At 38.1% G+C, this 23,343-nt stretch overlaps 1 protein-coding gene across 5 annotated transcripts in view; it reads left to right on the top strand.

The window, feature by feature from the left end:
* Positions 1-23,343, top strand: part of Cast (calpastatin) — an 88,717-nt gene that overhangs the window by 51,694 nt on the left and 13,680 nt on the right. For all 5 annotated transcript variants that reach the window (XM_090331598.1, XM_090331596.1, XM_090331597.1 and 2 more), the window contains 15 exons: positions 1,213-1,311; positions 4,969-5,049; positions 5,613-5,651; positions 6,093-6,185; positions 6,305-6,394; positions 7,421-7,522; positions 11,200-11,283; positions 12,328-12,375; positions 13,373-13,468; positions 15,357-15,449; positions 16,139-16,240; positions 18,777-18,878; positions 19,464-19,547; positions 21,875-21,925; positions 22,061-22,132. In XM_090331598.1, the coding sequence (XP_090187724.1) occupies positions 1,213-1,311; positions 4,969-5,049; positions 5,613-5,651; positions 6,093-6,185; positions 6,305-6,394; positions 7,421-7,522; positions 11,200-11,283; positions 12,328-12,375; positions 13,373-13,468; positions 15,357-15,449; positions 16,139-16,240; positions 18,777-18,878; positions 19,464-19,547; positions 21,875-21,925; positions 22,061-22,132 (1,236 nt within the window). The remainder of the gene's footprint in view (positions 1-1,212; positions 1,312-4,968; positions 5,050-5,612; positions 5,652-6,092; positions 6,186-6,304; positions 6,395-7,420; positions 7,523-11,199; positions 11,284-12,327; positions 12,376-13,372; positions 13,469-15,356; positions 15,450-16,138; positions 16,241-18,776; positions 18,879-19,463; positions 19,548-21,874; positions 21,926-22,060; positions 22,133-23,343) is intronic.

The raw sequence follows: 23,343 nt of genomic DNA, 5'->3' as shown, positions 1-23,343 counted from the left end.
AGTTGGAGATAAGGGTCTCACAACTTTCCTGCCTCGGCTGGCTTTGAACTGAGATCCTCAGATCTCAGTCTCCTGAGTAGCTAGGATTACAGACATGAGCCATCAGTGCCCAGCCACATTCTAATTTTTCTACAAAAAAAATATACCTTCTTTAGCTTGATGTATCACTAAAGAATTCTTAAAAACAAAATTCTGTAAAGCTAACAGTCTGTAAATCCTGTTGATCATATTAATAATCAAATGAGTTCTGAAGTTATTGTGGGGATGTTGTACTTTAAGAAGGCAAAGTTGTTTTATTGTTTTGTTAGTCCTGGGACTTGAACTCAGGGCCTGGGCACTGTCGTTAGACACTTTTTGCTCAAGGCTAGTGCTCTGCCACTTGAGCAACAATGCCACTTCCGGCTTTTTCCGTGTATGTGGTTCCAGGGAATTGAACCCAGGGCTTTGTGCGTGCTAGGTGAGCACTCTACCACCAGAACATGCTCCCAGCCCTAAGAAGACAAAGAAAGATGTTAAGCACTCAATTTTGGTCTGAGTTAACTAGTAAAGAGGTTTCCCCTAGATTCTTTTTTATTCTCCTTAAAATAAGGTTATTATTCACAGTGAGTCATTCTTTACCTCATCAATCAGGTAAAGACATCTTCTCACCAATTACTTTAAGCTATATTGCTAGAGGAAAAACAGCCTGTTCGTATAACTAGCATTCATTTTTATGAATTTCTGTCTTATAGAAAACAAGGAAGTAGACACATCCTCCCATGAAAGAATATATTGAGATTATTTTTGATATAAATTCTATTTGGAAGTGTTGCTGTTTAAAGATTTGGAGATGGGGAAACATTGTTAGTGTAAAAATCTAGAAGACCATTGTTAAACAGTAAATACCAAATACCACATTGCTAAGGAGTTATGGGCACCATTTTATGTATTTCTTTTTCTTTTTAACTGTGAGTCTACTGGATTGGCAGTTTTAATCAGCTCATCTATTTGTTCAGGTACTTAATGATATTGGACTTGTTTGAAATGACCTTAATAGTAGTGTTTTATATTTCCAACCCAGTATCTGTACTCTGAAAATCTCAGTCATAGAGTTAGTTCTGACTTTTACCATTTTTGAATTTGGAAAGCTTATGGTGTTTGATTTTTTTGTAGGTCAAAAAGGCAAAAGTGAAATACGTTTGACAATTTGTGTCTGCTCTCTTTCATTTCTAGTCAAGCATGGATGCTGCTTTGGATGACTTGATAGACACTTTAGGGAAACCAGAAGAAGCTAATGAAGACAATACAGCATACACTGGGCCAGTTGTTTCGGTATGTGATGTGATATCTGTAAAGATTCCTATGCAGTCAGTGGGAGAGTAAAAAAGGCCATGACCATGAAGTGGAAGAGAATGTCATAGAAGTGACATGTGTATCAGTATTGATAATGAGTAACTACTAAAAATCAGTGTTGGGAAAAGAAGAGGTTTGTTATATACTACCTATAAAATTACACTGATTTAGTGTCTGTCTTTGTTAAGCCTGCCACTGAAATACAGCCTATTTGGTCAGAAGAGTTGTATTCTGTCCTTGAGATATAAACCCAGTGCACTTGAACTTATTTTCATTTTTAGCTATTTCTCATCCTTTTTCTTGAACTTGTCTGATTTCTTGATATGTTCTGTCTTCATCCCTATTCCTAATTCATAAAAAAGCAATTAGAATGTTTCTTGGTGTCAGTAGGTTGAGAGTTTGGTCTAGTGGTAAAGTGCCTACCTAGCATGTACAAAGGCCCCGGTTCAGTTTCCTCGGTACCACATACATAGAGTAAAGCTGGAAGTGGTGCTATGGCTCAAGTGGTAGAACTCTATCCTTGAGAAAAGTCCAAGGGCAGTGCTCAGGCCCTGAGTTCAAGCCCCATGACTGGCAAAAAAGGAAAATATGTCACAGTAGTTCAGGAGATTTAACCAAGGATTATGTGTAAGCTTAAAAAATTAAAAACAAAGAGAGAAGAATAACTCTATAGAAAATTAGGTAAAATTTGTTTAGCTAATGAATAAACAGAATGAAAATCTCCCAAATAATTGGGCAAGTAGCACTACAACATGGGGCCATACCACATGCACCAGCACAATTGTAAAAGTTTTTTTTAATTGTATTTTATTGTCAGGGTAACACATAGAGGGGTTACAGTTACCTTTATGAGGTAGCAGGAACCTTACATCTTGAACTCTGATACCCTTTCTCATGTTTTTGTTCCCCTCTCCCCATCCCCTCCCAATCATCTTGTTTTTTCTCCTTCCCTATTTCAAATAAACAAATAAACGTATACACAATATACCAGGTAACAAAGTCAGATACAGTAAGCAACATGACATAAACCATAAAGGGACAAAAAAGAGAAAAGAAATAACTTCACATAGTACATTAAGGACAACAATCATAAAGATAAACCTCTTGGTTCCATATCCTAGAGTTCATTTCATTTAGTCTCATCCTATATGGCTTTTGAGCTACAAAATTGTAAAAGTTTGACAGCTCACCTATACCTGGAGGGAGCCAGAGAGATTCTTGGGGGAGGGAATTTTGCCCATGTGTACAAATATTGATAAAATCTGGCAAAATGAGATGGGTACTGGTAAGCCTGTAATTACTTGTGAGGTTGGGATAGGGTTGTAATGTGAAGCCAGCCCATGCAAATAAGCCCATAAGATTCCATCTCCAAAATAACTAGCCAAAATACAGGGCTAGAGGTATGACTTAAGTAGTATAATGTCAGTTGAGCAAGCAAACTAGGCAGATTTGAATTCCTAGTACAAAGAGGAAGAAGGAAAGGAGGAAGAAAAGGAGAAAGAGGGCAAGGAGGAAGCAAAGAGAGAGAAGAGGAGGAAGAAAAGAGAGAAAGGAACAAAAGGGTTAGGAAGACATGATTTCAGTAAACAGTAGCACATGCTGGTGGGTATGTGGATGCTGTTGGTGAGAATGTAAACTACTGTAACTACTCTGGAAGGAAGTTTGGAGATTCCTCAGAAAACTAAACATAAAACTTCCCTCTGACCCAGCCAAACTACTCGTGGGCACTTACCCAGATCACTACAAGTCAGGATACAGTATATCTATATTCCTTGCTGCACTATTCACAATAGCCCATTTATGAAAACAGCACAGATAGCCTACAGTAGATGAGTGCATTATTAAAATCGGGAATTTTACTCATCTCTTAAGAAGAATAAGGTTATGTTTTTGTCCCCATTTCCCAAAAACATGAAAAAGGGTAGCAATGTTTGTGAAGTAATACACTTTCTATCTGGCAAATATAATGTAACCCTTATATTAATTACAATAAAAAGACAAATAAAAATCAAGACTAAGGTTATGTCACATGTAGGGAAATGCATGGGCCTGTAACAGATGATGGTAAGTGAAGTAAGTCATGCTCACAGAGACAAATGACACATGTTTTCTCTCATCTGTGGAAGCTAGATCTAAAATCTAACTGGACGTGATAACCTATACAGGACTCTAGGCATTCACACACAGTCATATTAAAGGAGGATACCCTTAGGGAAGAAACACTAAGGTGTAACTTCTCTAAACATTAAAAATACTATTTATTATCTCACTTTGTTATCTGATATATTGAATTTATTTGTATTTGGATATTTGAAATTTTATAGGGAAGGGGGGAAAACCAAGACGGGTGGGGGGTGGGGGGGGAGGGAAATGGGTACCAAGACATGTGAAAGGGTATCAATGTATGTGAATTAATGCACCTTCTATCTGGCAAATATCATGTAACCCTTTTACTAATTACAGTAAAAAAAATATGGAAAAAATAAATAAATAAAAATACTATTTATTGAAACTAACTCCAGAAAATGGAAACATAGGTTTGGTGATGGTGGTGGTGGTGGTGGTGGTGATAGTGGAGGAGGTGGTAGTGTTTGCTTTGGGTTTTATTTTTCTTTCAGAGAGGGTATCGAGGGGCACAGAAAAGGAGGAAGGAAGGGTAAACAAATGACTTCATGCTCTTAAGCATACACCCACTGTGTGGAAAATAACCTATGCAGCTTTTGGCAGCTCTGGGGGGTGAGGACTTGGGGAAAGTAAGGAAGTAGTGACACTGTCCAAAAACAGAAATGTGTTCATTACTTGATTTATGAAATGGTAACCCCTCTGTATAATACCTTAACAAGAACAGTAAAATTATTTTTAAAAGCCAGAAAAGGGAGAATATTATACAATGCTTTATAGTGGTAAAGATTACAAAAATCATAATTTTGAATAAAAATGGAACACATGCCATTATATAACATTTGAAAGTAATTCTATATATTACTTATGAATACCTATTTATAAAATTATGTTCAACTTGATGTGATAAAGATGGTAAACCTAAAGTACAGGGCTTAGAGAGAACCAAACAGGAGACATATACTCTAATAGTGATTTTTACTTTCTTTAAGTTTTATATTAGAGAAAATATAAATCCAATAAAGTTATATTGGTTTATACAGATATCTATTATGTTACTAACTGGTTTTGAATGCAAATATAACGTATTGAGCACAAAATGCATTTTAATATAAAATTCAACTTTAACGTAATATTTGTAAAATTTTATAGCATTTCCTGAGTTAAATCAACCAAATATGGGTGTTTGTGTGAATTTAGAACTCAGAGTTGCGTACAGTTTTAACTTTTACTGATTTACATTGTATCTCAGCAGTTCTAATACTTAATAATAGAATATGCATATTTGGTTATTTGAAATTGGATAGGAAAGGGGGAAAAACAAGATGAGAGTGGGGGTGGGGGGGAGGGAAATGAGGACCAAGTCATGAGAAAGGGTATCAATGTATGTGAAGTAATGCCTCTGGCAAATGTAATATAACCCTTCTATTAATTACAAAATAATAGAATAGTACTTTGTTTTCATGTATTCCCAACTGATTAATTACATAATATGTCTCTATGGTTTTCTTTTAGGATCCAATGATTTCTACCTACATAGAAGAACTGGGTAAAAGAGAAATCACAATTCCTCCAAAATATAGGGAACTTTTAGCTGTAAGTGAAATAATTATTTTATTGTTTTCATCTTGAATTATCTGTTCTTATCAGTGTCTTCATAATTTAAACTTTATCATTAAAAATCTCACTGTTTTATATTAGTTTAGTAGAGCTGCTTCACAAAGTATATAGACTAGATGACTTAACTAGTAGAAAGGTATTTTATTTCATAGTTCTGCAGACAGCAGCAAGTTCACTATAGAGGTCTCAATAAGGGTTAGTTCTTTCTGAGAGCTGCTGAGAGAAGGCCCTCTCATAGCTGTCTTCCTCCTGAGTCTCTTCACATTATCCCCCTCATGTGTTTCTCTGGTTCTATATTTCCCCTTTTATAAGGAAACCTAGTCATATTGGATTTGCACCCATCCTGGTGGGTGTTTACTTCATTATTCCCAGAATGAAGACCATATCTTCAAATAAATTCTCATCCTGAGGCAGTAGAGTGAGGATCACATAGGAATTTGGACAGGGAGTGGCCCTCAATTCACTTTATAATACTGAGAATACATTAGCCTATTATAGATTTTTGCCTTCTCAACTTTATCAAATTATTTTCATTCTAGAAAAAGGAAGGGATCACTGGGCCTCCTCCAGACTCTCCGGTGAGTTTACCTAGATATCTTCCAAGATGTAAATCAATATTATTTCTATCTTTGGGGGAATAAGACTAACAAATCCATATGTGGGGATCACAACTCAATTCATCTCTATATCACATGTTTTGTCCTTTTATAGAAAGTGGGTGGGTTTGTCTTTTTGCTCATGGTCTCAGATTGTTTTGAAAGGAAGGAAACTGGAAGGATAAGAATAAATGCTACTGACAAGAGAATGAGCACTTCCTATATGTACTTCCTTTAGAAAAGGAAAAGAGAAAAATAATTTTTACAGAGCGCCCATTCCCTTCCAAATATAGATATTTATTGCACTCAAGTATTTCCCTGGGTAACAAGGGAATGCAAAAGTAAATTCTTCCTTTGATTTGTAATTCTTTCTTTTACTACTCATCTTTCTAGTGTTACCTTCTTCCTATTCTATTTTTTTAGAAATCTCTGGGGCCAGATGATGCTATAGATGCCTTGTCATCTGACTTCACCTGTAGTTCTCCTACTACTGAAGGAAAGAAAACCGAGAAAGAGGTATTGCTATTATTACTGCTGGAGAGAACTTGCTAGAAACTATCTTGCCTCTGAATTTGAGTTATTCTAAATAAACTTCCCTTATCTATACATGTTAATCGTGATATTTTCTTTTTCAGAAATCTACAGGAGAAGTTTTAAAAGCTCAGTCAGCTGGGGTCATCAGAAGTACTGCTCCACCCCAGGAAAAGAAAAGAAAGGTGGAAGAGGTATTGATAATGACTTCTTTGAAAATAATCATGAACCATCTGATAGTCATGCTAGTTATATTCAGGATAACTGGAATATTACATTACCCAGGGTAAAAAGCTTAGATCTGTGTGGAATAGAGAAGCCATTACATTGATCATCATCAGGCAAGTCTCATGTTTCTGCATACCCCTGAGAATGCTTTCAGCATAATGTTCTTGATGGTTATCCAAGACCATCTCGCCATTACAACACACAGAAGAACAGAAAGCAGAGAGGACTTACATTTTTGAAACATGCCGTCATAAGCTTGATTTCCAGAAGGCGTTTGTTTCTTAAGGGTCATTGTCCTAATTGTTTCCATTCACCTTTTTTAAACCACAACCAGGTATGACCTAATTCTCACAAATGCTGAAAAGTGATCTTTCAGCCCTGGGCTAGCTGGGAGCACGTGTCATGCATATATAGTCTAGATAATGCTATCAGACCTGCTTCTGTCTCCTCCCCTGCTGGAATGGCAGTTTACTTTTATCTGTCTGGCTGTGGGAACAGTGATGAGCACCACACCCCGAGAGTGAAAACTCCTACAACCAGGAGCCATTGCCTCCAGAGCAGGCAAAAGGGCCACAAGGTTCTCTGCTTCGTGAGCTTAGCTGTTTTGCTGAAGGAGAGGGCTGTCACTCTGCAGTTTTTGGAGACCCTGTTTCAGAAAAACAAGGTAGTGAATATTTACTTTCTTGTAGCTATGATTTTGATAAGACTCCTTTATAAGAATACTATTATTGTAGTTATACTTTCAATGAAAGGCAAAATGTCCTCCCAGAGGATATTGTTACTATAGGAACAGGTGTTAGCCCCAGTTTTTATTCACTGGTAAGTTCTTTTTCCTTTTTCTCCTTTGCTTAACTTTCACATAAAATTGTTTACCTAAAGTACTTCCCTAATTCACAATTTATCTTATGTATTTAAAAATGTGGATTTTACCAAAAATCAAACAGATGATTAAGTTGAGCGCTTTTTTCATGCATGGTTTTCTTTTTTAACAGGATGCCATGAGTGATCAAGCACTTGAGGCTCTGTCTGCTTCACTGGGTACCCGGAAATCAGACCCTGAGATCGACCTCAGCTCTCTTAAGGAAGTTGATGAGGTATTGACCTTGGGGTTGATATTTAAAATGTATTAATCTGCAGCTTGAAAAGCTGAATGTCTACCATATGTTTAGAATTCTTGCATAGAATTTTTTATTTTTATTGGGGATCAGCAATGAACTACTCTTCATTCTACCTTATTTTCAGAGTCTAGTTAATTTCTGATTTTATTACTAGATAGTTAGCAACCAAGAGGAATATGTGAGTGTTTTAAGAAACAAAAGCCTACGATTTTAATTTCTACAAAGATACTAATCTTCTTTGTTAAAAATTACATGGCACCTGACTAAACAAGATAACAAGAGGCAGTGGGAAAGAATGAGGTTTCCTTTTATGAAATCGTTAATTCTTATTTTCAGAAGAGTGCTGGGTACCTCCCTTTATTAGGAAGTAGATGGAGATAGAAGCATGATAGTTCTTACAGAACTCTGGGGAAAGAGGCTGAAAATTTGTTTCAAGTCAGAATAAAAACCAAGCCACACTTGGGCCGGGAGTTTGGCCTAGTGGTTAAAGTGCTTGCCTAGCATGCCTGAGGACTCAGGTTCGATTCCTCGGTACCACGTACATAGAAAAAAGCCGGAAGTGGTGGTGAGGCTCAAGTGGAAGAGCTCTAGCCTTGAGAAAGTCCAAGGACAGTGCTCAAGCCCTGAGCCCAAGCCCAGGACTGGCAAAAAAAAAAACCAAGCCACAATTGCTCAGAAACTGGAGCTCTGGAACATTTAGAGATGAAGCTAAAGGAGATAGAGCTCACCAGCCGCCAAGCCCTTCACGAGGAGACTGGGAACACGGGAAAGGGGTGCATGTAGTAACTCAAGTGCACTGGGTGTATGTATGGACATATCACAATGCAGACCTTTTAGATAACATACAATTCAAACATACAATAATAAATAGTACTAGAATAAGCATCTATTTTTATGCTACTTTCACATTTAAAAAAGAGAGAAGTTTTGGTGTGTCAACAACCAGGAATAAAACCTTTCAGTAACATTCTCACTTTGTTCTTTAGTATAGCAAAATGTCAGTGATGGAGCATCAAAACAGTGTTAGATGATCAGCCAACAAAGAAATCATTGTGTTCTCCTTTTTACTTCTACTTCTTTGTTATTCATTTTACATGGTAGTGAGCATCACTGTATTAAGTTATAAATTTGTAGAAATTGTCAACATGTTTCTCTGGAAAAAAGAAAAAGGGAGAGAGTCATCCTAAGGGGAGATGTACACGCAGTCTGCAATCCTTGACATGCCTACCCTAGCACCTTAGGGAAGGAGAGCTGGCAAGTGTTCTGTCACAATGCCTCTGTCTGATGTCACTTCCAGTTCTGAAGGATCTCTCTCACTTCCTGGACCTCTCAGAGTCTGAGTTGGCCCCGGTCCAAGATGGGCCAATTTCTATCTTCAACTTTCTTTGAGGGTTCACCGGGCAGAGTGCGGCATAATAAGCTTTTGGATGACGAACACAAAGGAGCAGGAGAAGGACGCCCTATCCTCCAGGATCAAGTAATGTGCTGGGGAGAAAGGGAACTTGGACTCAACTGTTGTGAGATAGACCATGGAAATTAGCAGATAATGATGCTGTGGTTAAGGATTGAAGAATTACTTAGAGTAGTCAGATAGGAACCTTGTTTTTCTCAAGAAGGTGTTCTTGGCAGAGGCCTGGGGACAGGTTATGATTCTATCCTCTGAGCCCCTTAGGTAGCCAGCAGTGAATGTCACTTTGCCTCAGGCATTTCACTGATTAGTAAAACTAACTGTGCAGAGGGAAAAGTTGACTAGGATATAAATCCTATCACATATAGCTTAGATTGACTGAAACCAGCTAAGTAGATATAAAATGTCAAATAAAGTGTGGCTAAGTAGTTTAGGCATACATATGAAAATAGGGATTTTCTCTAGAAAACCCTAGAGCAGAAGTAGGTTACAATTCTGGCAAAATAATTGTTTTTCCCACTTTTGTAGAAGATCTTTTACTCAATCCATGAGTTGAAGTCATAGTACATGAGGGTGACTTTTTTTAATTTTTTACTACCCAAATAGTCTAATGGTAAGATTGAGGCTCCTGAAAGTCTGTGTGATCCTGGAGGGCTCCTGCCACTCCAGCATGCTTCTGCTAGAGATTGCTTCGTGCAAACCGGGGAATGCTCCAGAGAAAAATCCCCTACCTACTCAGTGTTCTTAGGATGGGATGCATAATACCACAAAAGTAAATCTTTACTTAAACTATAGTGACTACTCATTTCGAATCTCTTTCATTTTGCCTTACGCAGGACTTTTTTACAAATGTGTAGCCTTTTTATTCCCAATGCCTTATGCATAAACCAGAGTGTGAACATTTATATACATATACATATATTTATATATGTATATATATATATAAAGATCAAAAAGGAAAAGACCTAGCAGAGTGTGCACCTGCTACTGTCTGCAGCCTAAATACAACAGTCTGAACATACAGGTACCCTTTGATAGCCAGAGACCTAATCATAGAACTTTCTCCATAAGTGTGCCTTTGTAGGAAACTAGAAATGTTGAAAGAAGCATAATTCATTCCATCCTTTAGTAAAAATTAGTCTATAGGAAAATAAAATTGTTACTCAACACTGAATATAGTATCTAATTCATTGAAATTGCTTAATATATTTTTAAATGAATCAAAGACTTAACCATTAAGGAACTATAATCGTAGACTGAGGTATAGATAGGAGTGGTGAGTTGAATTGGAATTTGCTTCAATGAATCTCCATCCTCTTATTTTATGAATTGTGTCTCGGTATAGATTTACATATTACATGTTATGGAATCTGGAGTACTTGTAGACTAAATTACTGATGCTATATCCTGGAAGCCAGTGGTCCACTATAGAACTACACTTTTATTTCAAATACATTAGTCGTTTATGGTTCAGTAGTCCAGGGATGTTCTGGTATTATGGCAGGGAGTCCTTTTTCAGACGCTGCAGTTATGCATGTATAAATCAGTGCCTGTGATAATTGCTTCTCTGTTTCTGAGTTGGGTAGAACTATTTGTATTCCCCCTCCTGATAATTGTCTTACTGAAAGGCAGATGGAAACTATTAAAATGACTAACTTCTGGGGCTGGGAGTTTGGCCTAGTGGTAGAATGCTTGCCTAGCATGCACGAAGACCCGGGTTCAATTCCTTGGTACCACATACATAGAAAAAAGCTGGAAGTGGTGCTGAGGTTCAAGTGGTAGAGCTCTAGCCTTGAGAAAGTCCAAGGACAGTGCTCAGGCCCTGAGCTCAAGCCCCAGGACTGGCAAAAAAAATAATGACTAACTTCCAAACTCAGTTTACCATCCTCTCAGGGTCTTTTGCTTACTTTTTTTTGGTGACCTTTGCAAATCAGTGAGCCATGGAAGAACATCAGTAGCCACATTATACAGCTCAAGAAAGCAAAACAGAGACTGGATGGTGTCCCCAAGCTCTTAGAGCCTGAAAGCAGAACAGCACACCCCTGGAACTCCTGTTCTCCAATTGCCCGATGCTGTCTGGGTTGTGGCCGCCTGTCATGGCCATGTGCTTTGTTGGTTATAAAGCTCTTCAAGACTCATTTGACTCCATGCTTTGGTATTCTTGTAAAGCACACAGGGGAAGTGGTGCCATCCATTTTAATAGGCATTGTTCAACTGCTCTTTTCTCTTCTTCTCTTCCCACCAGGCGAAAGCTAAAGAAGAGAAACAAGAGAAGTGTGGTGAGGATGATGAGACGATCCCACCTGAGTTCAGATTAAAAGCAGTCACGGTAAAACTTTTTGCTGCACTGCACAGTATCAAGCACGCTTGTCCTTGCATCATACTTTCCACTCAGAACACCTGTCCCAGTGAAAATCCTGAATCCTTTCTTCTCTGATTTCTGCAGTTAAACCCCTTTATGGATGGTTTGTCTTGCTTCCAAAGTGAAGTGATCATAATATTAAAATTCCTGTTGATTAAAGACTATGGATGGTAGGCAGTACATGCCTATAATCCCAAAAGGCAAGAATTGCAGTTCAAGGCCACCCTGGGAAAAAAATCACCTTGAGACTCATATCCAAAAAGCAAGTTAAGATCAAAGAGACTGGGAAAAGTGGCTCTGTTCTGAGTTCTGCCCCCAGTACAAAAAGAAAAATTCTACAGATTTGACTATTTAGAGAGAGGAAAGTGAACTAAGAAGAAAGGGAAGAGTAAATAACAGAGGTTATAGGACATGGAATATGGTCAGAGTTTCTTATTCACACGTATGAAAAGATTATAATGAATCTTATTGAATTTATTCAATTCCTTTTTGCTAACAAAACCTTACTGATCCAAAAGTTTCAGTTAATAGCAATGCTTAAAATAGATATGTAATCTTAAAGGGGACGGAGTAATTTGAAGATCATTTTTGCTTTGCTTTCTATATGGATTAGAGCTCCCGTGGGTTTCTAGAAGGTAGATGGAAATACACAATTAGTTAGCAAATGGTAATCCACCTATTTATAATGGAGAGTTGAGACTTTAAAAAAATCCTTCTGTTAATTATGTTTTTCTTGACAACGACTTTATTTTTCCCTTCTTTTATTCCTAACAGGTGGTAAATATACTTTTAATTTACTTTTAGTGAAAAATAGACATCATACTTGGGACCATTTAATCAGTTGACCTGTTCTTTGCTCTGATTTAATATAAAATAAAAAATACATCTAAAACATAAATTAAGTCAAATATAAGGGACAGACGGAAACCTCATCTGGAATTTTGTGAAACAAATTCAATGGTATGTAAAAGCAGAATTTCCTATTTAATGCATTTTCAATTTCATTTATAGGATGAAGATGGAAAACCACTATTGCCAGAGCCTGAAGAAAAACCCAAGGTTGGAAAATAATTCTTCTAGTACTTTAGAAGAAATGGAAAGCATAAATTTGAATAGTCTAAACAGGCCAGATCTCACTGTGGAGATTTATGTGCCAACTTAGTATAGAGGATGGAACTTCTGAATAGGCCAATGCCTATTCCTACATTTTAGAGATATTTTCATTAGGAATTATTACCAGGCTCTGAGTTTCTAAGATACTTTCAGTGAACATAAAGAACCAGTGGTACTAAATTAGATAATGTTAATATTGGACCCACTCACCTCATACTAGAAATGCTTTTAATGACACTGTATTGCCTCAAGTTGAGGAAACTGGTTTCCTGTCATAATGCCAATTACAGCATGAATTAATCATTTTCTGTATGCTCAACATGCATAAATGCTTTTCATGCTGAGTTTTCACTGAATGAGGACAACAGCATTTTCCTTATTTTCCAGTGAGACACACAGAGAATTAATGTAAGTATCACAAGGTCACATAGCTAGAAAATTGCAAGTTTGCAACTCAGATCTCAGGTTGTCCTTGCTGGTACGAAGATTCTGAATTACGTCTATCATAGGCCATTTTTATTAGTCAAAATATCCATATGCTCTAAATGAAATGTCACTGCCAGAATCTTTTTTGTTGTAAGTGGAAGGAGGCAGTGCATGATTTATGTGTTTTCTTGACTTATTCAGAAAAGAAGGGCTTCACTGTGGAGAACAAGAAATTTTATTTGAACAAAATATCTTCTGAAATGGGAGTGTCAGAATAACATATAGAATATAGAAACAAACCATTAACACTTTGTAGCGCTGAGATGTTTAGTTCTTTGTTTCCTGACATGTTTATCTTCCACTGACAAGTGAAAATATCCTCTATGGAAGTTAATGTTGGCTTTAGATCCCAATATATGTTCTACTATTTGTTGGAAAAAACATATTGCCCAGTGAAATCATTATTTTTATAGAGTAAAAATTCACTTCATAACATCCAGTGTTTCTTATGTTACAGCCCCGGAGTGAATCAGAACTCATTGATGAACTTTCAGAAGACTTTGACCAGTCTAAAAGCAAAGAAAAACAATCTAAGCCAACTGAAAAAACAGAAGTATGTTTCTGAAACTATAAATCTCTACTCTTGTGGGATTTTTATATATTTTTTAATCTTAAAGTATGTGAAATCAAAACCATTTTAACATGAATAGCTCATTTTTTAGGTTCTTACTTATATTTTAAATTTTTATTGAAAGATTTTATTAACACTGATTTTTACATCATATTTCAAATGTCATGTTTCTCTACCTGCAATCATTGGCACATAGATTTTAGAACATAATTAAAATTAAGCTGAGGGTTTGTATATCATAGATACATATCAATCTATATAACATGTCTATAGAATATATATCCCATCATAGATTTTTATGTCTATGTAGTTATGTTTATATGTCCAAGACCTTGTCATTAACCTTGGGTACCCGAATATTGAGTCATCACTCTTGTACTCTTTGGATCTAATAGCCACATATCAAGGAGACCATTTGCCTTTAGTTCCTTTGGTCTTGACTTATCTCACTCAACATGGTTTGCTCTAGTTTCATCCACTTCCCAGCAAATACCATTATTTTATCTTGTCTATTGGCTATGTAGATTTCCTTTGTACATATGTACCACATTTTTTGTATCCATTCATCTGTAGTAGGGCATTTGGGTAGTTTCCATCACTTAGTTATTGTGAATAGTGCAGCCAAGAACATGGCTGAGCAGGTGTCCTTATCATATCCTAGGTTATGATGTTCGGGGAGATGCCCAGGAATGGTATGGCTGCATTGTAGGGAAGGTCTATTTTTATTTTTTTGAGAAACCTCCAAACTGCCTTCTAGAGTGGCTGAACTAGTTTACATTCCCACCAGCAGTGCAGTAGGGTTCCTCTTTCTCCACATCCCCACCAGCATTTGTCAGTATCTGAGTTCAGAATATTGGCCATTCTGTTTGCGGTAAAGTGATATCTTAGGGTTGTTTTTATTTGCATTTCCTTAGTAGCTGATTTTTTTAACTCATTCTGTCTCCATAATATAACATGGAAGTTCTGTTTTGCATTTTCCTAGATGTATTTTCTTTTCCAAAGCTAACTCTGATGTTCTTGCAACGTAAATCCCCTAATTATTCCTTCAAGAAACTCTTTTCTATGCTTTTTCTTTTCCTGTTTATGTAATTTGCCTCTTTAATTCACTGCCAGCTTTCACCTCAGGATTTCATTGCCCTTTCTGTAGAGCCCTTCCCACCTATCCTTCCTGTCCACCCATCCCTCCTGTCCACCCATCCCTCCTGTCCACCCATCCCTCCTGTCCACCCATCCTTCCTGTCTACCCATCCTTCCTGTCCACTCATCCCTCCTGTCCACTGGAGCTGTTCTTTCTAGGAGGGCTACTAATCACATCATTCCCCTGCTCCAGCCCAGTGCACCCCACTGACTAGGAAATAAAAGTTTCTCCTAAAGTTTTCTAGCTCCAGTTTCCTTTCCCACCTACATGTCCCTTATTACTCAATAGCAAACACCCCTCTATTTCCATGATGGCTCACATGCAGACTCTTCTATCTGCAATAATCAGTTCTCTAGAATTTAAAGTCTTACTCATCTTCTTAAGGCTCTCCTAAAAATATTGTGGTTTTGATTTTCTGCTTTTCTTTCTCTTAATCACCATCCTTTATTAAGAGTAATACAGATGTATACATGGCTACATGGCTGCTGGTACATGTGTGTGTATATGTATACATTTACATAAATATACATATATATGCATATATATTTTGTGGTGGTGGCAGCCAAAGCCTTTTAAAATGACAGAATGGATATTTTATCCAACATTCCTTACGTATTCAAGTGAATTATGCATACAGCTTACATCTCAGTGTTTTGCTTGATCCATTGTGTGTTTCAGCTTTGTTAATTATATATTTCCAAAGTTATTCATAACACCTGTTTCTTTTCTCAGAAATCTGTTACCACCCCGGCTCCTGTGGTAGAGCCTGTGTCACGGACCTCTATGTGTAGTATACAGTCAACACCACCCAAGCCCACATCCTTGGTGAGTAATTCTATTCCATTGCATTGAGCAGTAGCCTGAGAAAGTTCTGTTCTTGTTGTTGTTGTTGTTATCTGGCAATTACTTTCTGCTGTATATTATCATCGTATAGTAATGTGACAATGAGGCTTCTTGTTAACTAAGAACCATCCACCTAACATTGGAGTGCCATAGCAAAGATGAGGGAAATGGCTTCCTGATCACTCATTAAGCTGACTGTAGATACGGGCCAGCTCTTAAGCTTTGTGTGCAATCTGAACTATCTATGTAGAAAACTCGTGTATGGAAGGATGGATTCTGTGCTTTCTAAGGATAGCGGGCAGAGTCACCTTGAGAAATGGAAATACTAGTCCCATTGTCCAGGGAGACCAGCAAAGTGAGATAGACCTACACAGCAATGGAAAGGACTTGGAATTTGGAGTCTGTAGTTAATTGTTAGCAAAAGGAGGTTCTGAAGAAGTTGAACAAAACCTTGTATACGCTTTAATATTTTATATCAGAAACTTACTATTTTTAACTTCTGAAGTTTTCTAAGCATGAATTTTAATTCTAATTCTAATTGCTAACATATAAGTAATAAGACGTGATTCTTATAAGACCTGAAACGAGTTGTGCATATCTGAATTGATAAGGGTCTGTCTTCAAAGGAGTGACTAAACACTCCCTTCATATGCTCACATGTGTCCTTGTAGAAGGACATGGCACCCAATGATGCGGTGGAAGCTTTGGCTGACAGCCTGGGGGAAAGAGAAGCAGATACCGAAGATGGAAAACCTACAGTGGATAAAGTCAAGGTAATGCGTGGTAGTCCAGGCGCTGCCTTCAGAAATGACTACCATTGTGTTGTGAAGAGTTGCTTCCTGCCAAGAAAATGCTTTGTGCCATTTGTAAATCCAGGATCCCTCTATATTCCGAGATACCCTTTTTTGTGAGGCAGCAGGGTCTCACCATGAAGAATGGTTTCAAACTTATTCTCTTGAACAGGCTTCTTGAGTCCTGGGATTGCAGATGTGCCCTATCCCGCTGGTTTAGGACTTTTTTCCCCTTCTTTAGTGTACTCTTTAACAACCTTTACCCTGAACACCAGGTCACAAACCACCATGTTAAAGAACACGAGAGGAGAAGGGAATCTAGGAAGAATTCAATGACCAGAACTGGAAACAACCCTAGTGTCTGTAGTCAAAATGAAAACAGCCAGCCTTTCAGGGTGGAATGCTTGTGATCAGAACTTGAGTCACTGGCCTCCTAAGCCAAGTGTACGTGTCAGGAAAGACCTTAGTGAACTCATTTGGTTCTTTTTCACCTTTGCCCTGACCGTGGAGCTCACCACTAGATTTTCAGTGGACAGAAAAAATACTCTAATTTTCCTTTTCCCTGGCCATCTTTTCTTGGGCCTGTATTCTGCCAACTCAGGCCACAGTTTCCAAGGTTACTGTCACTGAGGTAGTTAGCTCATCCTTGTGACATCCTTAGAGCCAGGAAGAATAGTAGTGGAATGTGAGAAAGCATGAGTATGAGTGAGTAAAGGGAATCTGGCAGGAGGCAGAGAAGTGTGTGCGTAGGGTGGTTCTGTGTACATGAAAAGAAAATGTAGGAAATTCAAGGACCTATAACTCTTAAATTAGACAACAGGAAGCATCATATAAATGGAATGTGGAGTCTTTAGTCTCTTTCAGGATGCCTTAGTTCTCAACGTTGCTTCTCATAGGTCTTTAATTCTTTCAGTCATTTCTTAAACCAGAGGTTGGCAAAGGCCCCACGCTGGGGAAACAGTGATTTCCAAAGGTTCTGTGAGAAAACAGAGGTAAAATGTGAGTAGAGTACTGAAGTAGATCAAGTGGCAGATTTCTTGGGTGAGATTTGGGTACCAACTCATATATGAGTGTCACCTCATACAAATTAGATAGCAAGGATTTTGTTGCTGTCACTGAGACTGAAAATCTGTGCAGTCTTCGGCCACTATGTGGCAGCAAATCTCTTTTTACTTGGTCTCCCTTTCCTCTGGGAGGAATAATTCTTGCTTTTTTGTAGCAGTTTAACAAAACAGTTTTATTATTTACAATGATGCTAAGATTATAAAACAAATCCATTTTTGTTTAGTAAAATTCTTCAATGTGAGGTTAGAAAGTTCCATGATTAGATTTTCATGATGAGACTATTTAATAGTTTTCAAGTTTTTGTTTGACCAACAAATAATAGAAAAGCCTAGCTATTGCAATCCAGTGCCAACTCCGTGGAAAACAGTTTAATAAATGCCTATCGCTATTATGTGTAATGCATTTTATTTTCTGTCTTCGTCATTTAAAAGCAAAAGTTGGTTCTGTTCATGAGTCATTCAATTTCTTTTTCTTTTATATGAGTCACTAATGTGTGAATTGTGACTCATGACTTGGAAAAGTCAAAAGTAGACCTATTTTTGCCAGTCCTAGGGCTTGAACTCAAGGCCTGAGCACTGTCCTTAAGCTTTCTCAAGGCCAGAACTCTACCATTTGAGCCACAGCACTATTTCCAGCTTTTTCTATGTTTTTGGTACCTAGGAATTGAACCCAGGTCTTCATATAATGTAGGAAGGCCCTCTTTACCATTAGACCAAACTCCAGGCCCTGTAGACCTATTTTTTAGCCCCCAAATTAAAAAAAATCCCCCTCATATCATTCATTCTCTTTGTTACCCAGTTCATTGTATATACCAGCGTGACCAGAGATCATGACATGGAACAACTGGACCCCAAGTAGAAGGTCTCTGTTATGCCCTGAGGAAAGTTGGTCATGGGCATGATATACTGGACCTATGATTCTCTCGGAAGCCTAGGCAAAAACACATTGCCATGCCTCACCCCTAAGACTGTCAGGGTTCCCTGATGGAAGTGTCTCCCCTGGACTCTGAAAGCATCTTTGTTCCGCTGCCCACTTAGACTGATCTCCACAGAGACCTGTCTTTTCCCCTAACTTTGCTTACCTTTCTGGTGTTTTTCCTTTTCTTTCTCTCTTTCTCTCTTTCTTTCTTTCTTTCTTTCTTTCTTTCTTTCTTTCTTTCGTTCTTTCTTTCTTTTTTCTGACCCAAACTCTGGCTACATCTTCTTTTTGTCCCCCTTCAGTAAATCCATAAGTTGCATACACTTTAACATTTTATATCAGAAACTTGCTATTTTTAACTTCTGAAGTTTTCTAAGCATGAATTTTAATTCTAATTCTGATTGCTAACATATAAGTAATAAGACGTGACTCTTATGTAGACCTGAAATGAATTGTGCATATCTGAATTGATAAGGGTCTGTCTTCAAAGGAGTGACTAAACATTCTCCTCATATGCTCACATGTGTCCTTGTAGAAGAACATGGCACCCAATGATGCGGTGGAAGCTTTGGCTGACAGCCTGGGGGAAAGAGAAGCAGATACCGAAGATGGAAAACCTACAGTGGATAAAGTCAAGGTAATGCGTGGTAGTCCAGGCGCTGCCTTCAGAAATGACTACCATTGACATGTCCCCTCCCCCCCAAAATTCACTTAAAATATTTTCTATACAATATGATCAGTTGACTTTCTGTGAATGTCCTGTTCAGTAAGCCAAAAGTGTGTAGGTAGATAGCATGGACATGCCCTGGTTCTCTAAATCATTGCTTAATCTGTCTGCATTCCCATTGCTGAGGACGTGAGAGAGAAGTGGCAGATGCCTGCTGTGCTCTTTCCAACCTGACAGCTTAACAGGCTAATGGGCCAGGCTCTCACATGGTGCCTGAGGCTTCTAGAATTGAAAACAGTGCTAAAGGTGCTGGAGTGTTAGCCTGTGGTCATCTGTGTGTTCGAGCCCAATAATAGAGTAATTTACCTCCAGCTTAGCCACTCCAGTTTCCATTTTATAGGAAAAAGACATACTAACAGTGTAAATGGTACGACTTTTTTCATATATTTTTAATGTAATTAATAGAAGGGTTACATTATATTCACATGATAGAAGGTGCATTACTTCACAAACATTGATACCCTTTCTCATGTCTTGGTATTGACTTTTATTCAGGAGAGCGCCAAAGAAGAAGACCAGGAAAAGCTTGGTGAAAAAGAAGAAACAATTCCTCCTGATTATAGACTAGAAGAGATTATGGTAATCAGACTGGACTAGTTTCCTTTTTAGTTGGTACTGAATTCCCACTGAATGTGGGAGAAAAGCCAGAATATAAATTCTGTGGTAGTATCTCAAACACAGAAGCATAGTCCACAGATACTATGTTAAAAAAAAAAAACCTTAAACAGGAAGCTAAAATATTATCAATCATTGGCCTTTCCATCCTTTCCTTGAGAGGAAAAGATCAACTGGGTACTACCCAATACTTTCCCTTCAAACACATAGTTTGTTACAATGCCAGAAATACAGACAGGAAAACTGAAACCAAAACAATCTTTTCCAATGTGGAAAGCCTGGCAACTCTTATGGATGACTTGAAAAAGTGAGAGCCAGTTTACCATTGTGTAAGGTGAGAGATTGACTTGTTTCCATTGTGTCAAAAATACCGTTGTACAGCACACGTGGCAGAGTTAAAGCTCAGTGACAAATCTATTTTTAAGTACAGTCACATTCAAGTCCCATGTGAGGGACAGTTACATGGACAAATGAACAAATGTCAGCCATCTTCATAACAGACCAGTCCTGAAAAGACTATTCATCTAACTTTCATTTAACAATCAAACTCACAGTCCTCCCTCATTTGTATACCTTAGTCAACTTAACTGGGAAGCTTCTTCACTTAGCCCTGACTGGGGCATCTGGAACTTTTATTTCACTTCCTTTCTGCACTTCACATTGCAACTAAAAAAAAAAATTTACAGCATTTCTATTATGTAGCCTTATTGGCCTTATTTTGGTATATTGCTTTGTAAATTCTTAGAGCCACATGCCTGTCTCCAGTGATCCCTGTGGGGAAGCTGGGCAGCTGCAGTGAACTCGCTTCCTCACAGGAGGTTGGTTCCTTTCAGTAGCAGCATTTCGGAGATTAGCTTTGCCTGACCCCTGTATTCAGTAGTTTCATCTTCCTTCCCAGTTGCCTCACACACTATTCGTTACCTACAGCATTTGTTGTATAACATTCCTAGGTGATGGCTTGATCTCTTGTTTAAACTCTGTAGTTATTCATCACTGAGCTCATAACAGGCATGGGAGGTCAGTGAGGGTCAGCTCTCTGAGAGCAGACCTTAAGCTACACTGTATGGTGTGATGATAGATGAATTTCAACTTGAAGGTAAACCCCTCCAGGGTCCCATGTATCACTTGGGGGGGGGTGGTATTTACTGGCTTTATAGCTAAGGAATGACTAACAGACCTGTGAGGAAAAGGCCCTGGGCTGCTCTTGCAAGCTCCTAGTTGAAGAGAGTGTCATAAAGTGCATGTGAACTCAGTAGAGATGGGAAAGGTTTAAGAGTTGGTAGTCTTTTAGTTTAGTTTTATTTTGTTTTGTTTGCCAGTCCTGGGGCTTGAACTGAAGGCCTAGGCACTGATCTGAGCTTCTTTTGCTCAAGGCTAGCACTCTGTCACCTGAACCACAGCGCCACATCTGGCTTTTTCTGTGTATGTGACACTAAAGAATCAAACCCAGGGCTTCATGCATTCCCAACCCAGAGTTGGCACTATTTTTGAACAAAGCATATACTCTACAAAACAATATATCTCACTTTTTAAATTTTGGCTGTAGTAGGACTTGAACTCAGGGCCTGGGTGCTGTCCCTGAGCCTTCTGTGCTCCAGGCTAGTGCTCTACCACTTTGAGCCTCACCACCACTTGCTGTTTTTCTGCTGGTTAATCAGAGATAAGAATCTCACAGACTTTCTTGCTTTGGCTGGCTTCGAATTTCAACTTTGATCCTTAGAATTCAGCTTCCTTGTAGCTAGAATTATAGGTTTGAACCATCAGCACCTGACCATATCTCACAATTTAAAAACACAAAAGCAATGAAATCTCACCAGGGCAAACCATTGTAATTATTTTATGTGTGTGGATAAGTAGAATTATTTTTTAGATCTTCTTTTACTAAAGAGCTCAAATGTTTTCATGGGTTTTTTTCCCCCCTACTCCTCGAAAAGTGACACTTAAGAGCTATTTAAAAGTTGATAGAATCTGAGCCCTGAGTTTCATAATATAGCACTCCACAACAGCTTTCCGGGATCAGTGCTATTTTTTTTGCTAGTCCTGGGGTTTGAATTCAGGGCCTGAGCACTGCCTGTGAGCCTTTCTCAAGGCTAGTGTTCTACCACTTGAGCCACAGCACCACTTCTGACTTTTTCTCTGTGTGTGGTACCAAGAAATTGAACCCAGGCAAGCATTCTATGCCACACTCCAGGCCATACTATTTTTTATTGTGTCCTTTGTAATGTGTGCAGGTTTCATATTGGGAATAAAGGATGAAATGACTCAATGCCATGTTTTTCACCCAAAAATAGGATGAAGACGGAAAACCACTCCTGCCAAATGATCCCAAGAAAGAGCCTCCAGTAAGCAAACCAAATGTATCTGTTTCCTTTATCCTTGATGGTTAATTTTGGGAGGGGCTAGCCTTCTGTTTAGGAAAGCATGTACCAATGACATACATGATGGTGTTTGTTTGATATATTGCCCATTCCTTACAGCCCATGAGTGATGATTTCCTTGTTAATGCATTGTCCGAGGATTTCTACGGTTCTCCAGACGTTTCCTCTCTTGTAAGTCCAAAACTGCTGCTTTACTTTTGACAGAAATAGATGGAAGTTTGTAACTTAGAATTGAACTAAGAAGCTAAAATAAAACATAGATAGACAGATAGACAGACAGACAGACAGACAGATAGGCAGATAGATAAAAAATATTGACCTCAGCTCCAGTATAACCACCAAAAATGTGTTTCACCCTCAAATATCATTCCTGTGGGTATTTCCAACGTGCTAAGCATGCAATATTAAGTACCATTATGAAAAGAGGAGATTACTTCTCAAACTACCTATTTTTTCTATAACTTAATCATTTTCTAAATTTCTCTCTAAGAAACTTTAAACTCATTAAGAATATCGTTTTTCTTTTTTAAAGTCAATTTATTTATTTATTGCCAGTACAAGGCACTATCCCTTAGCTTCTTTTTTCTTATATTTTTTATTGTAATTAATAGAAGGATTACGTTATATTTGCCAGATGGAAGGTGCATTACTTCACAAACATTGATACCCTTTCTCATGTTTTGGTCCCCATTTCCCTCCCTCCACCCCTGCCCCTCATCTTGTTTTTCCCCCTTCCGTATCCTATTTCAAATAACCAAATAAACATCTATATAATATATCAGGTATACAAGGTAAAATACTGTAACATCCCTTAGCTTCTTTGCTCAAGGCTGGTAGAACATCGTTTTTCAAAAGGAATTCTGTTGTCAGAAAGCTAGACAATGTTGGGTAATGACCAGTGGATTTCTCTACTGTAGAATTTTCCTGGCTTTTTTTTACATGTAAATATATGCCTTGTAGCATTCCAAACTTATAGACATGAGAATTAGGTTGGCAAATCCAGTTCCTAAGCCACTAAATGAATTGTTGTCAGTCAGCACACCTCGTATGGAAAATAGAATAAGAAGAAATAGTGATTCCTCCATGTTTCCTTAAGTGTTTGCTCATACTGAAGCATTAAGCCCTTTAAAAAGGTGTTACTAACGGTCTAAGATATATATTTCTAACCAAACATTATATCACACCTTAACTCCATCCGATTACCTTCTTATTCTCCTCTAATAAGCAGAACATCTCACAGAAAGGCACCCACACCTTACTTAGAAACTGGAAGAAGTCAGGGCCGGGAGGATATCCTAGTGGTAAAGTTCTTACCTAGCATGCACTAAGTTCCATACCTCAGTACTACATTCACAGAAAACGCCAGAAGTGGTGCTGTGGCT

This window comes from Megascapheus bottae, chromosome 4 (genome assembly GCF_031878675.1).
Source record: "Megascapheus bottae isolate mThoBot1 chromosome 4, mThoBot2.hap1, whole genome shotgun sequence".
NCBI lineage: Eukaryota > Metazoa > Chordata > Mammalia > Rodentia > Geomyidae > Megascapheus > Megascapheus bottae.
The sequence above is the reverse complement of the archived record's forward strand: the minus strand, read 5'-3'. Positions and strand labels throughout refer to the sequence as shown.